Genomic DNA, 17,199 nt, shown 5'->3' with positions numbered 1-17,199 from the left:
CAAATTAAGAAAAAAAATAGAGGAAAAGTTTATTAAGCCATTATTTATTTGAAAATCAATTATTTTTAAAGTTCGAAATGACCATCAACTTTCAAGTAAAAATTTGAATGCATTAGCTTGGAGCTCTTTAGAAAACCAAATAGACCTACCACTCCTGCGCTTTGATTTGATATGTTCTGTTCATTTTTATTTAAAAAAGACGTTTTTTTTTTAAAAAAAAAAAGACCGACTGATTGCAATCCGACTTCTTTTTGGATTGTAACAGTCCAAGATTGGCCCAGAACTAGCCCTGCTAATGCTCTTTGTCCGTTAGGTCCGTTAGGAACAATTGATTTTTCGAATGTTGTAGATATAGATAATTTGTTCGTTGAAAACTCAAAAATAAATTCTGCATTTCTGAAAACCAACCAGTAAAGGTATCAAAAAACGGCGAAGTTTTAATTACAGAGCACCCTCAACGGACGCCGAAGTAGGAATAGCCCCCTTCTGAGTCTACAAAGATTGTATGAGTATTGTTTGGGGCTGTACTGCAGGCAAATTTAATCAAAGTGGACTAAAGTAGCTTATTTCGTGCTGTTTTTTGATGAAAAAGGCTGAATTTTGGTAATATTTATCCAGAATTTTTTTCCAAAAAATTAAATCAAAACAACCAACAATGCTTGTTTGTCTTTAAAAATACAGTTAACGACACTATTCTCAAAATTTTTTTTTAATTTTAGCAAAATTGACGAAAATTTAGGCGAAAATTCCGGAAAAAGTGAATAAAAACAACGTGAATTCACTCTACTTTTCTCATAAGTTTAAACCTCGATAATTCTTTAACTTTTAAAAAATCTTTTTAATTCCATATTCTACGCTGGACGAGCTTTCTAATGATACCAGTCTCAACTCTCTACGATGAATATATCGATAGGCGAAAATTCACGGAACAAAAAAAACCCATTTGAGTATATAGTTCCTCCCCCCTCAAGAGGGTCGGAACAATAATAGTTCTAGTAATTTCGATATTAGGATAAATTAATGGGTATATTTTCGGTATACTTCCACATTGGGTATATTGGTATTGGGTATTTTGTCCTGCTACCTGAACAAATGTTAGTTATAATTACTAACCATCTGAATGTAAACGAGGTATTGTTTGATATTGACAATGTTGGCTTCAAATTGAAAGTGCTTCATGGCTTCAATGAGCAAAGAGGGACTGGCGTAATCAATGCCCACAAACACGGTCGCACCCTGAAATTACACTTTTTGTTTATGTTCAATTTACAGGAAACAAAATTTCCGTTTTAAGCCTTTGAGAAGCAACTATTGAGCTCTTTTTCACGGATTGTTTTTTTGTGCAGCTTTATAGGAGGCTCAGAACTCAATACAGCATTGGAAAACAAGATAAATAAATTTAAATTCCAAATATAGCAGAGCTGATCAGGATTTTAATGTCACAAAATTTAACACGAGTTAGCTTCGAAAAGTAAAAACTAACATTTTTTTATTAGCTACCATTGTATGTGAGCAAATTGTTCATGGACAATGGTAGCCGCTAAACAGATTTTTAAATTTCGAAACTAACGCGTGTTAAATTTTCAAACATTGTTCATAAATGGTGATCAGTACCATAACTTAATACGTTTTAATTTTTGTTTGCTAGTGGAATTTAAGCTGTACAAATTGGTATCATTTGACACGTCATGGTTAATCTTTCTTGTTTACCTTTCCAAAATTTTAACTCTTGATGTCTTTGCAAAAAATCTTGACGAGTTCAAGCAAATCTTGATAATTTCTTGCCATGTAACATAGCAAGATCCGGGCAAGATTACCCATGTTGTAATATATTTCTTAGCAAGGCTATCAAGTTTCGCTTTACTTGGATAGAAAAGGGTATCCTAGATAAATTTTTAATTAAATCAAACCTTTATAGCTCTGCTGTGCTGTCTTTGAGGACTCAACTCTCTCGCAATTCTGTGTGACTTCAGTCTGATTGGCGATTGTCCATTTTTGTAGTCAAGGTCACACCTGATGTCACTTTGACCTCTATCTGTGCCCTGTTTCTGTTTGTCAATGGGACTTCTCTGAGAGATCTCGTGGAACACGCTTAGACATAATCCCATACCTGATTCTACGCTGTCGTGGATCAGAGCTGCGAGGCCCATTTTCTGAAAGGCAGAAATGTGGGTGTCTGTTGTTTGTCCACGTTGAAAGGTGGGCCATATGGAGAGACAAAAAAATTTGAGGGGGTCTTTACCTTAATTGCATGGTCGAGAATACAAGTAATTTTGAAACAGAAGTATTTTGAAACAGAAGTAAAAAATTATGCCCCAAAAAATAGATACCTTTGCAGAGTGAAGCCTATGGCCGCACGGCAGAAAACAAAACAAAAAACACAAATTGAAATTTTGACTGACTTATATGCAACAAACACTCAGGTTTAAAAATGAGCGACGACTGTCTTTTCATGAGTCTTTTTTATACCTTTCCAAGGTCTTTTTATACCTAAACATGGCCAACTATAGTCTTTTCACAATTCGGCCCCCGGTCTTTTCATAGCTAATAAGGTACAAGGTCAACTCCAACTTTTATAGGTCAAGTTGAACCTTAATCGCCTCAAGTTGAAATGATTGAATTTTTTTTAAAAAAATGCTTTTTTGGCGTATTTTGAAGCCAGCAAATCATGGAAAACATATATGCAAACTAAAATCAAATCAAAACGTTTGTCCCCCTTTGGAAACTTTGGTTTTTAGTAGTTCCAGACATTAGCTAATAAAAAATATAGTTACTTTTAAGAGATTGTGTGGCAAATATTGATTAGTTTTAATGAAACTGTTAAATAAATGTTTTGTGAAAATTAAAAAAAAATATATCAAGTTTGAGTGAGATTACTTAAATTTTTTCAGGAAACTCCATGACTTTTATATTTTGCGTTCCTGAAACTGTTTTACTTGCAGTCACTTTTTATGAGGACTTCTTCTATGATCACTTTGAGATTATTAAAAAAAACCTGCGGGTTAAACAACATGTTTTTAGAAAAGATATAAGTTAACAATTTATTGGCGTCAAATTTCTCGCTCACTTCCATCAATTTTCGAAACAGTACTGTTGAATAAGTTGAATGAATATTGGTACCGATCTAACACTTTAGAGTCATAAACCAAAAAATTAGGCGAACAAATGTATTATTTTTATTCTGCGGTCAATGTTATCTCATAATAAACGAATTTTGCCAAAAGCGTTTCGCTTGACTAAGTAAGAAATAAGAAAATTTATTATTTTAAAAAATGGGTACTTGTATTGGGAAGTTTATGTGACCGGAAAAGTACCAAGAGTGCTGTTTTGCATTATTAAAATTTGACACGTTATCAACTTCCTCTTCAACTTCGAAACAATAGAGAAAAATATTTGAAATTTTTTGATGTTTATAGCATTTAAAAATTATTTTCGTCAGAATTTTTGTTAGCTTCTAATAACTTTTTGATACCTGTTTTCGTTAAGACCTCTGCAACTCAAGACAGAACTTTTTCTACCTCTTTCTTTTTTCATAATTGTTTTTTTTTGCAGGCTCATTCGTCGCCCATTTTCAGCACAGTTTCCTTCGCAGACAACTTGAACGGATCAATTCAACAGACAGGAAAGCTAAATAGCAGTTTGCAAGGCAGTTCATTGTTTTTTTAGTGAAATTTTTTTTCAGTTTTTTCTCTATTTTTTTGTGCGTAAGAGACCTGCCTGAAAAGAAACCGTTGAATTTCGAATCATAGTGAAGACCAATGGCTCAGCCTCAATTTGCATCATAATTTTCCTGATTATGCTATGTTTGTTAAATATTTGCACATCAGCAAAATTTTTCCATTAGCAAGTTTTTTGGTTTCATTATTCATTTTTGGTGTGAAAAAACAATAATTTTTTTTGCAGAGATATTAGTATTCACAACTTAGAGAGAGATTTGAATAGCCATTACAGTTTGTAAGAACCATGACAATGATTTAAAAAACTGAATCATTTATTCTCACTAGGAGACTGTTCTACATTTTGTTTTGGTGTCTTGGTTGCATTTATGGTGCATTTTAAATTGACTCTCTGACTCTTGTCCGGTCATGTATGGCTCCGGTTCCTAGTACATATACCAAACAAATTAGGAAAACGAAATACCCAAACGACAGCAAATGTACCAAAAATTAATTTTCAATTGTTTATCTAAACCTATGTATGCCTGTGAGAATGTCGGTTTAAAAGCTTCCCGGGTCGAGGCCGAATGGTTATCTTGTAAGAACTTGCAAGTTTCTGGCAGAAACTTACAAGGCGATGCATCGCCTTGCAAGTTTTTCTTCCAAAAACTTGCAAGTTCTTACAAGTTAACCATTCGACTTGCAAGTTCTTACAAGTTAACCATTCGACTTACAAGGCTCTTACAAGTTAACCATTCGACTTACAAGTTACTTACAAGTTAACCATTCGCACACACACCCCCCCCACACACACACACACACACCACGCACGCACACACACGCGCGCACACACACATACACGCTCTCTCTCTCTATCACACACGCACATACATACATACACACACGCACACACACACACATACACACACACACACAAACACACATACGCCCGATACCGTAAATAAAATGTTGCAAGACATGAATGTAAATGGATGTTTGAAAAAAAATCGAATCTGGAAAAGTGTGAATAAATTATAAAAAAAGTATAAAAATGAAGGGCCACTAAATTATTTTGAGAAAATACTGACATATGAATTTGAAAATTCAATCAAAGTCAATATTTTGGGAACATTTTTGAGAACGCGATGAAGCTAATTGAGATCTACAGTTTTTTAATGGAATTGCAAATGAACTCTCTTGAATTGATAAAATTGAAAAAGTAACCATTTTGTCTACTTAGGTCGAATTTTATTATGTTATCCAAACTGAGCAACTAACTCCCACGCGCTTTCTACGGTAAATGACTGAATTTTATATTGAATTAACAAATAAGAGTTGTGCTCGACCGGAACGAACTTGCAAGAAACTTACAAGTTAGCCATTCGCCTTGCAAGTTCTTACAAGTTAACCATTCTACTTACAAGTTCTTACAAGGTAACCATTCGACTTGCAGGTTCTTACAAGTTAACCCTCTTTTGCAAGAAACTTGCAAAATCTTACAAGTTAACCATCTTTTACAAGAAACTTGCAAGTTCTGACAAGTTAACCAGTCGGTCTCGACCCGGGTTGTATAAAATCTCTCATCTGACTACATGGCAACGAGATAACAGAAGACCGAACTCTCGAAATTAAACCCTAATTGAAAAATGTTTCAAAATCTCACAATGTTTTAAGGCGCTTCCAGTCCGTGATTTTTGAGTTGCCGAAAAACCCGGCTGGGCTCTCGAAGCGAGTCTGATTAGTCGCATTTATGACAGGAAGGACCCCGGGTATTTCTCATAATACTTCCCCCTCCCCCAGCTTAGTGGTCGTATAAACGAGGTACAGTTTATAAAACTACTAAGCTAGGGAGGGCGTATTATGAGAAATACCCGAGGTCCTTCCTGTCATAAATGCGACTAATCAGACTCGCTTCGAGAGCCCAGCCGGGTTTTCGGCGAAAAGAAAATCCCGGACTGGAAACGCCCCCTCCTACCCCCCCCCCCCCCCCACCCCCTACCCCCCGCAATCATGGTAAACTTGCCATAATGGGGGTTATATTTTCGTGGGGATGGGGCTATAATGAGAAAGACCCGAAACTAACTTTCACTTCATCTAACCTTGCTTTGTATGGCGTGGACATCTTTGTCTGTAGCCGAACTGCGCGCACGAAAAGATGAAGGAACCGCGGAACCCATTGCAGATGTTGATTTAAGTGGCGATGATGATGATGATGATTTAGAGAGAGTGGACTCCAAACTGCCGAACGCGAGATAGGCAGAAAGTGCCTCAATGCCCCACAAGTCACTCCACCAGTGGATTGAAAACAGTCCGTTCGTCAACTGAAACGAAGATCAACCCTTTTCCTTTCAGGTAAAGAATTATTGGTTCTCAATTTTCAGGCTTAGCGTTTTCGATTGCATGCTGAATTTTGAGAAAAATTTTGACCTAGATAGATTAGACGAAGATTTTATCTAATTTTTTGTTTAGGTTAGCGTTGAATTCATATAATTTCTAAGCGTAGATCATAAGCAATTTTGCCTTGGATTTTTTGTTGATGCTATAAATTTTTATATTCATAAGCGTATAGTTTACTTAATTTTGTGTTAAATTTAGTGCTGATCTTACATAATTGTGCAAACTGTTCAAAATTACGTAGAAAAACCAACCTTTCTCGTGATCAGGCTACACCAAAACATTTTTTGATTGAGACAGTATATTCATTGGGATTTCCCATATTAGGTTTGGATCAATTTGATGAACCCACTAACCCAATGAAAATTCTCTTTTTTTTAAATATGTCATTTGTGAAAATGTCCAATTTTACGTATGATAAGCGAACTTCTTTCATATGCAAGCAACTTCAAAAATTTTTCATGTGATTGAATCCTAACATAAATTTAAAAACTTTTTAGATCAACATTAATTATTTTGTTTGAGATCAACGCAAAAGTTTAGCCTAAATTTAAGCATTGAATTTATATAAAATTTCTACTGAGAAACACCAAATTATGTAAGATCTTCGAATAGAAACGTAAAGTTATGGAAGATCCAGCGAAAAGTTATATAAGATCTAAGCTTTTAATCTCAAATTGACGCAAGATCAACGCTAAAATCAACGCAAAATCGGGCAAAGTCTAAGATATGAAACAAAAACCTCATGTAAGATCGATGCTAAATTTAACACGAAATCATGTAAGATCTACGTTTAGCAACAAAAAATTTTGTAGGATCACCGATAACTGAAACCCAAAATTATGCGAGATCTACGCTTAGAAACGTAAAATTGTAAATGATCTGCTCTAAGAAGCAGCGATAATTTTTTTCAACGCCTCAATCGCAAATCTTACACAAATTCATCGCATTCACCGCCAACCTTATATATTTTTGCGTTTTTCAGCGTTGACACCTCGGCCAGGAGAATCAAATCCGGTAAGTTTGAAAATCCTCTAAACGGAATCTAAATTGCACATTAGTTCAAAAAATCTAATCGTTTCGCATGTGCTTACTTAATATAGGGTCGTTGATTTTCTAATTACCTGTGCAGTGGTTGCCTTTGCTACTGTGTATTGCATGTGTTGTATGTTTATTGGGAGTATGACTAGACCTAAGGACACTACTCCGTTCTCAGGGGCACAGCTGCTGTAGATCACGTCTGAAGCACAAAGCACAAAATCATAACAGTAATCTGTAGCGTAGACAAGTGGGTCTTCTCCCTCTTTGCACCCCCCCCCCCGCTCCTCAGTACGCGTTATGCACCCCCAGTTACAGAGCACATGCCATTTCATAGTAAATCCTTTTGTAAAAATAAAAAATATTGCACGTGTGTCGGGGGGGGGGGGGGTTGCAAATTATATGCACCCATTAAGCTGGCGGGTGGGGACACAAAAGGATATGATCCAAAAATTGACCTCAGCCAACTATTTATAGACCGACAACTGAGAGGTTCATAAGTATAGTTTACGTTAGTCTGTTTGAAGTCACGGATAACTTCTGGGGCTGGAACTGCCCAGCGGTTAGAGATATTAAGCCAGAATTTCTATGTGACTTCTGCTGAGTCAACTTTTTTAAAAACGCAGCTTGCAAGTTAGGAAATGCCAAAAATTTTATAATGTGATTCTTTAAGAAATTTGTTGATGTTTATTATATTATTTGTTTGAATGGTTTGAAATATTTTTTCTTTCAGGTATATTTAACCGGATGGTTATAATTTTAATTTACTTGTTGCAAAAAAAATGGATATTGACTTCTGGCTATACATATAAAACATTTTCTGACATTGTATACTGAACTTCAAATCTTCAACTGAGATAACCGAAAATCCCTAAAATTAGGTACCCAATATTTTTTCATTTTTTTGTTATCAGATTTTTGTATGTTAAATGTGGTACCTAATGAGTTTCTTTTATGCTGTCTTGGCCATTTTAAAAATCTTATATTAATATATTTCAAACCTGATAATACTATGTAGTATTTATAATTTTATTACATAGTAGCGGATTTCAAAAGCGGGTAAAAGCAATTAATGAGAAAATTGTGAACATTTTATACCCAATTTTTTCTTCGAGAGAGCGGAAAAATTGGAAAAGTCTTTGCAGCAACCATTTCAATTTTTGGGGGATTGTTCAAACGGCTGTTCAATCTCCTGACTCCCATTTCAATTCAGGTTCGAATAAAAATATTCCATTAATTTAAAAAAGTCAGCTCAACCAAAAACTACATCTTATTCCTACAAAGATTTTTCAAATTTTTATGAAACGATGCTATTTGCATTGCTCATTAGCAATCAAAAGTTCAAGGCAAATTTGTCGAAACTTTTTAATGCCTTCTTAAGGGTTGAACCATTGTGAGAGTAATAGTGGGGTTGTAATAGAGGGGGAATCAAATTTATTTTCCAGGTTTGAGAGACCATGGAACCTTTAATTTTTGATTATAAACATCCGGAACGAATTTCAAGTCTTCATCAGCACTTCTCCAGTGAAATACACGAACTGATCATGACTTCACGAAAATTCACGAAAATGACTTCACGACTTCACGAAAATTCACGAACTGATCATGACGTCACGAAAATTCACGAAAATGACTTCACGAAAATTCACGAAAATCAGTACTGATCATGTCTTGTCTTGTGAGGACATGTCAAGACTTGCTAAAGGCTTGTCGAGTCTAAGTCGAGTCTTGGCCAAAACTTGGCAAGTCTTGATTTTTGTTTAGTTAATAAGCAAAGTATAGTTTTAAGAAGAGATTAATTATAATTAATGCATTTCAAATTCAATAAAATTAGTTTTAAAAAATTTTTGAGAGAAATTTGTTAATAAGACCAAGATTTCTGAATTCATCATATGCCAACTTAAATTGTCCCTTATAATCAGCCCGAAAGCAAACTTTTTTAATTGGGTAGAAAAAAGTGGCGATGACTGGTATATTTGGGCGATATCTGAATTTTTCATTCTCTATCAAGTGAACTTTGTGGAAGCGCTCGCGTTGTCTCTTGCTTTTTTTCACTTTGGAGAGTCACTGTACGTGACGGGCTTCTTCTTTCGTTACAAAACGAAGGCAAAAACTTCACCTGTGCTAAATACTTGAAATTGTGCTCAATACTTGATCCAAGACTTATCAAGTTTTAAGACGTGACTCAAGACTTGCCCAGACTTAAGACTTGATTTAAGACGTGCCAAGTATAAAAAGTGACATGATCAGAGCTCTGATGCAGTAATTGTCATTTTACTGAATCAGTACTGATTAAGACTTGACGTTCAGTACGGGTAGTATTTATAATTTATGTCTGGTTATAAATTAAATTTACACGATGAAATAAAATATGAACGGGAAAAAGCGTTTAAAAAGCTCAGCAGTTGAGACAAAATAAAATTGCGCAGAAACAGTTAAGTATGAATTACAAACCAAGCTTGCCAGCAATACCACTGGCAGAACTTGTCGGTATCTCTAAGTTGAGGTCATTTGTGAGATAGTGAAGAGTGCTCTGAATGTAGTCCATTATCATGTCCGCTTGCTCTAATGGCTGTGTTATTCTGTTTCTGCTTGTTGTTAGATCTTGTCCGCTTATTGAGTTAGCATAAGTTTGGATATAGTTTGTTGACTCGTTGAAGAATATCACCTATAAACAGCATCATTTTCAATGAATTATAATTTATAACTAAAAGTAACATTACGAGAAACGCCCTACAAAGGAAACGATTTGGTCCATTTTCTGCAGTCATTTTCTTCAGCTCAAAAACCTAATCAGTACTGATTCAGGTCACATTTTGCTCTGATTTTCCTCCAATTCAGCGCCAATTCGGAAATTCACGCTGGGTTTCCTCTGGTTCAGAGCAGTACAGAGAAAAATGTTTCTGAATTTTGCTCTGACCTCAGAATAACTGCAGAGATTGTTCTACAATCCTCAAGATTCAGTGCTGAGCCTAAAGATTTTCTCAAAATGTTCTGATTCAGTACTACTCACCTAACGTTAGGTACGGGTTGACACATTTTGGTCGAATCTAATTTCACCCATTGGTCGCCGAATTCCAAAAAATGCCTGTAAAAATTCTTAGGCAAAGAAATTTTTTTGTTGATTACTTTTTAAGAAGCCCACAAAAATTTAAATTCTCAACAATTGTGACAATTGTGAATGCCTAGCAGCTATATGCATCAATATTTAACTTAATTTTTTTATTTAACTTATTTAACTTAAGTTTTATAAGTGTTCATTAGAGGCTATGCGTTGTTAATCTGCATGACATATCAAGATTCTTGTTTTGTTTTGTATTTCTAGTGGGTTATTTTGCTTGACCTTGCAAACACGATCTTAATCTTGTAACACGAAAAATTTGTTAATTTTGTTAATCTTGCAACATAAAAAGATCTCGTGAACTTGTTGATCTTGTAATCTCGTTAGCCTTGTACGTTTAAAAAGTGTTTATAATCATCATAGACGCACCAACCTTTGGTTTCAAGTTTTCATTCCCCAGAACCAGAGTCTTGTACGTGTTCTGTGGAATTAAGGCTAGAGAGTAGAGATATGTGGGGGAGGGGGCCAAACTTTGGAAGAGCCAGATCTGTTTCTTCTGATTCCTGTCAATCGGAAAGTTGTCTTTCACCGGAGCACTGGAAACCACATTCAGATTCCGGTCACAGATAATGTTGAGGCTAAGAGAGGCTCGGAAAGCAGGTTCGTCGAAGCAAGGGAACACAGTTCTGGCAAAGCTTGGAAAGGTGTTCAGGATGATTAATGACCTTAAATAAACAAAACAAACACATCAACGTTTTTGAATTTGTCGTTCTGGTTTTCAATGTTATAAAGTGTTCAATATTTTAGCTTTAAATATTTAAATAATTTAGCATGCTACTATGAGAAAAAAAATCTTTTTGTGATTTGAAATGTATATTTTAGTTAACTGTGAACTAAAAGTAAATTGATCAAAATTCCATCATTGTCGGCACTTCAGCTTCAGAACAAAAAATGGGCTCTTCTTTCACTGTAACCTTCCCCCCCCCCCCCCTGTTAAGTGGACAGTTCCATAACAAAGATCAAATTGCGCCCTCAGGTTCAAGATTTCGTAAATTTTTAAAGTAATGTTGCTGGTTGCATGATGGGCGGGTTTACTGTGAAAAAAGGGCCCAATTTTTTTGTTCTGAAGCTAAAACTGGCGGCAATTGTTTTTTTATCAATTTACTTTTTTTTTCAATTTACAGTTAGCTAAAATATACATTTCAAATCACAAAAAAAATTCATTTCTTATAGTAGCAATATTCTTGAGCGCTTTCAATATTGAAAACCAGAACGTCAAATTCAAAAACGTTCTACAAGTGGGGTGTAATAGGTGTTCTACAATTGCTTCATTTTATCTAGAATTTTCAATAAGGTATCCAAAAAAACAAACCTTTCAATTCCAGTGTAATCGACATAACTGGTCATGTATAAACCTTCTTTAGTCTCCGTATTCAAATGACCTTCAAACTCAAAGCTAATGGAGTACATTTCGTTAACTGTCATTTGAGTTGCCATGGTAACCACCAACATCTCATCCGATTCCTCGCCTTGGACCCTCGAGATGTAAGCAATTGGTGTCCGGTTGTTAGAATTTGAGTTTATGAACTGTGGTCTGGTCCGAAAGGAAAGCTGGAAAAGAGACAGTTACCGTAAGGATAATCAAAATAACAATTTGCTTACTGGCTAACTCACTCATTGACAAAATACCCTAAATGCCAAAATACCCAATGCCATAAGACGCAAATTATTACCTTTGATCTTTTCCTTCTATAATCCGATTTCAAATTAGCAGTAAATATTACAATCATGTTTTAACATACTCAGGCGGATAATTTAATCACATGTTCGGTTTTGAAAGCTTCATGTCAAGCCTCATGAGACACGAGGCACGGCCGCCATTGCACGCTTGTCATGGCCAAACGCAGTACTCTTTCATTTAAAACTTTTAAATTTTTTCTCTTTATTATAATTTATCTCGTTTAGATATTAAAAGTGGCGCTAGCAGTTTAAACAATAAAGTATTTATTGGGCATATTTTGGGCATTTATTTTGAGTTTAACATCAAGTGGTAATAATAATAAACTGTTTCCCGAACAGAGAGGCAACAGAATAAAGAATTTCACCTACAAAATTAAGCTTAAATTATGTGTCACTGTCCTGTAAGACCACCAAAAAACAGTTTTGTCTCAACGAGTTGTGTTTTTAAGCGAAAGTTTTGAGTTCATTATGAAAGTCGTGAGTGTAACCGATGACCATTACGAAAAATAAAACTTTTTATCATTTGTCATTCTAATCTTGGTAACGTTCTTGACTTAATTCAAATTCTTGACTTTATTGGCTACCAAAGGATGAAAAGATGCATCAAAAAAATAAATATCGTTCAATAAACCACTAATGGAATAAATTAATGCCACGCTAGACGGCGATGAAAATTGTTGTTAAAAGGACTACTAGAAAAAACAATAATAAAAATTAAAGAGCAAACATTAATTACAACAAAATTCGACGTCTATAGTTAACAAATCACAAAAAATTAAATTCGTATCAGATAAATACTAAACAAAACAAATTAACCTATAATGCATTAGAAAAAATATGAGATCTGTCCTCATTCGACTGGGTAACAGGTCGATAAAAAAGAGCAAACAGGTCGGAATTTCAAAATACCCTTCTACTTTTGAACACAAAAATATCCAAAGTGATTATTATCATCAGATATTGACTGCACTTGCTACCATTTTCCTTTATTTTCCATAGGAAGCAATTTTTCATAGGATGCAATTGATATTTATCGAGTATACGTCAAACGACTGCAAAAAAGTACAAATTTATAGCTCTAATTTATAGCTCACTGGAAATGATTTGTGACCTATCTTTACAGAGACTGAGCTACAAATAGACTAAAAATATGGCGAAACTCAAAAAACCAAATATGTTTTTGAAAACAATTGTCTTTAAAATCATGACAGACATAAGATTTCAACAAAAAGAGTTGGGTTAAGTTGGAGCACACCCGGAAACCAGTTAATAATGAGACTAAGTTACGAGACTACAAAATAATAAGAGATACAAGCAGTAGCCAAAATTTCACAAACAGTTTTACAACACCAAACTCGTAAAGGCATTACACATTTCAGATGCTATCTGGCTCACTTATACCCCTTAAAAAGCTAATCGGATCTTTGATTGGGAACACTAAGCTATTGGACTACAAAAGTATAGCAACTGACAGCCAAACATAAGAAATCCATAAATTTATACGAAAACAATTGGTCAGAGGCATAAAATCCATCAGCTTAACCCTGAAATCATAATATATGTTTTTCTGCAAATATTTAATGTAGACCACGATAGGCGACCACGTATATTTTAAATATTTTGCAATTCACTATTTTGCAATTCAGCTATAGAATCTCTCTCTAGTCTGGCGAGATCGAAAATGACAACAGCTCCAGTTACTACGAGAGATCGGCATTTTCTTGCATTTTTTATGCAAATTTAACATTGAGTTTAGCATGAATTGTTTAACGGTAGCTCAAAAGGCAGAACAAAACATCCAATAGATAATTGAGGTTCAAGCAGAGTACAAAAACACACTCATCTTCCGCAACTCAACCTGGGCTAAATCCGACCAGCCCAAACAATGTTATGAAGTAATGAGATCAGTCTATTAATCACTGCTAATTTTTAATTGAATTGGATTTAGACTTACTTGGCTCTGTATTGGACTTTGAAATAGACTTGAGGCAGAATAAAATCTTTTGTAAATTATTTCAAGCTTTATAATAATTCTTTTTAGGTTTCTTTCTTAGCTTATTGGGCCTAAAAATTTGGTCCTGCTAAAACAGTTTGCTTTAAGGATACAAAACTAAAATCATTGTTTTTGGTGACCCTTACAACAAAATAAAAAAATCACTCATTGCATTATTTTTAATGGAAACAGCGAATTAAATTATAAAGAAAAATTGATTGAGATTTGTTTTTTTATTTCGTGGCGGACTGAACAGTTTTTGTTTACAATTGATGTTTACAAGTTTTGTCTTGATTCAACGCAATCAAATGTCATCTAGTTTCAATGTCCTCGCAGTTCGATTTTGAACAAAATTTCACAAAGTTCCAAACTTTGTTCTACCAAAACAAAATAAACATATTACGATTGTGGTCTGCTTTGTTTTCAAATCCTTGAGCAGGACACTTGACAGAACATAAACAGAACTCAAAACGCGGCAAACAAAAGTTTTGAAATAATGGCTTCTCAAAATTTTTTGACCATTTTTCTAATCATAATTTATTTAGTTCAGTTTTCTCTATCAGTCACAAGTACATACAATTCAAACTTAAATGACAGAAATAACAGCGGTCAGGCTTTACCCACAATTTCGACAATACTTAGAGGTCACAAGAGTCATTTGAGACCCTTTTTCGTCCAAATTTATGCAGTCTTCGATCCCTTCAACCACGCTACTTGCGGGGGTACAATCATTAGACCACAGTGGGTGTTGACGATAGCTGGATGTGTTTGTCACGCAGTAATTAAAAGTGAGTGTTCATGTTTTTTCACTTTTTTCGCAACTTTCTAGGTGAAATTTCATTATTTCTAAAATCTAAGAATGTGAACTAACCACATAATTTTTAAATGATAATATGTGAACATCAATAATTTATTTTTGGTTTAAAAATTATTAAAGTGTTCGAAATTTGGATGTTTGGATGAGAAAAAATCATAGCCGGAAATACCTGCGTAGTAATGTCAAAAAATGACGAAAAGGGAAATAAAGTAATATAACTTCATTTCAAAAAAAACATTTCATCTCAAATATTGTATCTTGACTGTAGCTGATAATGTAACTTGATTTCAAAAAAAGCCATTTCTTCTCAAAAATTCCAATCCACTGAATAGCCGAAAAAACTGCTAAACATCTAGAAATATAATAAATCGCATGAAATGTAGTTGAAAAACCACAAGAAGGAGACAATGAAAAGCAATTTTTCACAAACTAAATAGCAGCTTATGATATTACGAAATGGCGATGAGTCAAACGAAAACTTTTTTAAAACATTCCACAAAATTAGGAATGTTTTGAGCCTCCTTGTCTATTGAATTGTTCAATCAGTTGAATCACAGCTGAAGAGGCTCCAAAATAAATTATGTCGAATTCGGAACAACGTGTAAAAATTAGAGGGCAAAAGATTATTGACTGATGATATAAACGTCAAAATGCCGGCAGATACGAATAGGACACCTTAAGAAGTTCAGCCCTAAACGGCCTCAATTGATATAAATCGTGATTAGATTAATTTAAAGTTAATTTAACTTCACTTTTACCGAACATTCTAGGATAATTAGAAAAATTATACGCATTTTAGTTTTGCTAACAGAAAAACTGTTGCCACCATTAGAGATTTAAGAGATTTGTTATAATTTTGTCCGTCGACTGAGCAAACATAATGAAATTGAATATTTGACATCAGTATTAAAAGTGAAAGCAGTGCTGCTTAAAACATTATGAAAAAGGACAGCTTTTTTCATAGGCCAGATTGATGTCTTTAATTTAATACGCCGCTGAGTAGGCTATGGCAACGTACTCACTGCCGCTTTTGAAAGGCAAAGTAAGTGAAAGATACTGAAGCTACCAACGCCACTTTTCATAGTAATACTTTTCAAGCAACAAAGTAACAAAAAAAGAATATTAGTGGCCCCACAAAAGATCTACGAATTGATTTGGAGCAGGTCATAATTCCCGTGATCACATTTTGTGTTGAGTCAGTCTAAAATAAAAAAAATAGTTCAGAGATTTTTAACCCAAGGAAGTCACATGCTGTCACAAGCGAGTGTAGCTTAGGCCGCACTCTCCATTTTTTCTCTCTAAGTAGCAATGTTCTCTCTCTTTGGCTAAACGGGAATCTCTCAACAGGCAGCGTTCTAAGTCTGCTTTTCTCAAAGTAAAAAATTTACATTCTCCAGCAGAAAGATGAATTACTTGTAATACTGCGCGATTAGACCTCTGCTGTAATTTCCTTTAGGGAACACACACTCGCAATGTACTCTATCCCTATCAATCTTTCGTTATTAATTTTAGTTCATCACTAAATATTTTCTTAGATATATATGGAATTTATATGGTACACGGCATGCCTATAGTAAGCCAGTTTGAGACGTTTTCCAAATAGTAATTAAGTTAACGAATCGAATTTTTAAAACCCAAATTGTGATCACAATATGAAAAACCTAGATTACCTAACGAATGGAGTTAAAAGCATTATGTAAGACTCATAAATACCGCTCTGGTGGGTTGGTTTATCTCAGATACAGCTAATACCTATTTTGCTGTTGCTAACAAGCCGAGACAACGGCTCTAGAGACGATAGTAAATAACGCTTCTAAGGCGCCAAACAATTATTAAACTTCAGTACAATTTGTTCGATGTATATTGTTTAGAAAAATGAGCATATTTGGACGCTGCACACCGGAAGATTTGAGGTTTTATGAAAATTAATTTAAAGGCGGACTTTCGCCATTTTTATTGAATTTGGCCTTGAGTAACGCGTTGTATCATTAGTCTGAAGCTGTTACTATTGTTTTTTTGGCATGATTTGAAAGCTAAACTTGAAAACCAAAAATGAAAAATGTCTTGCTGTTTCAAGAAGCATGTTTGCGAAAAATAAAAGAAACTTAAAGCATATATATTTCAGCAAAGACAAACTAAGTTGTAGATTCGCTCTTTAGAAAAAAAATAATAATCTGATAAATCTTGAAAAATTTTTCACTAACAGATAAATTCAGCTTAATTTTTGAAACTGCTAATTGAAGGCCAAAAAATTTGGAAAGAAAAAGCGTTTATTTTTCAAAGGGGAAAATAAAATTACTAAACACTGAAAAAACTCATCTGGCATTTCTTTAATGTGCTGACCTTGTTTTCAGTTTCTCATATTGGGGTCCAGATAGGCGATTTCACAGACAAAATGAAAGAGAAGGGAATTCAACCAGTCATCGACAGATTCTGTTATTCAAGGTACAATTTAACCCTCTCCAGTAGAATGTGAGTGTCTATAGGTGATGTTTCATTT

At 34.5% G+C, this 17,199-nt stretch overlaps 2 protein-coding genes across 6 annotated transcripts in view; one reads left to right on the top strand and one right to left on the bottom strand.

The window, feature by feature from the left end:
• LOC142349016 (uncharacterized) overlaps positions 1-17,199 on the bottom strand; it is a 107,157-nt gene that overhangs the window by 20,784 nt on the left and 69,174 nt on the right. For all 4 annotated transcript variants that reach the window (XM_075400418.1, XM_075400414.1, XM_075400415.1 and 1 more), the window contains 7 exons: positions 11,522-11,760; positions 10,583-10,874; positions 9,543-9,756; positions 7,175-7,290; positions 5,756-5,977; positions 1,911-2,153; positions 1,114-1,236 (listed from right to left, as the gene is read on the bottom strand). In XM_075400418.1, coding sequence (XP_075256533.1) covers positions 1,114-1,236; positions 1,911-2,153; positions 5,756-5,977; positions 7,175-7,290; positions 9,543-9,756; positions 10,583-10,874; positions 11,522-11,760 — 1,449 coding nt within the window. The remainder of the gene's footprint in view (positions 1-1,113; positions 1,237-1,910; positions 2,154-5,755; positions 5,978-7,174; positions 7,291-9,542; positions 9,757-10,582; positions 10,875-11,521; positions 11,761-17,199) is intronic.
• Positions 13,863-17,199, top strand: part of LOC142349867 (chymotrypsin-2-like) — a 13,645-nt gene continuing 10,308 nt past the window's right edge. For both annotated transcript variants that reach the window (XM_075401690.1, XM_075401689.1), the window contains exons 1-2: positions 13,863-14,670; positions 17,054-17,144. In XM_075401690.1, coding sequence (XP_075257805.1) covers positions 14,379-14,670; positions 17,054-17,144 — 383 coding nt within the window. In that variant the 5' untranslated portion in view covers positions 13,863-14,378. The remainder of the gene's footprint in view (positions 14,671-17,053; positions 17,145-17,199) is intronic.

Source organism: Convolutriloba macropyga, chromosome 11 (assembly GCF_964194025.1).
Source record: "Convolutriloba macropyga chromosome 11, txConMacr16.3, whole genome shotgun sequence".
Taxonomy (NCBI): Eukaryota; Metazoa; Xenacoelomorpha; order Acoela; family Convolutidae; genus Convolutriloba; species Convolutriloba macropyga.
The sequence above is the reverse complement of the archived record's forward strand: the minus strand, read 5'-3'. Positions and strand labels throughout refer to the sequence as shown.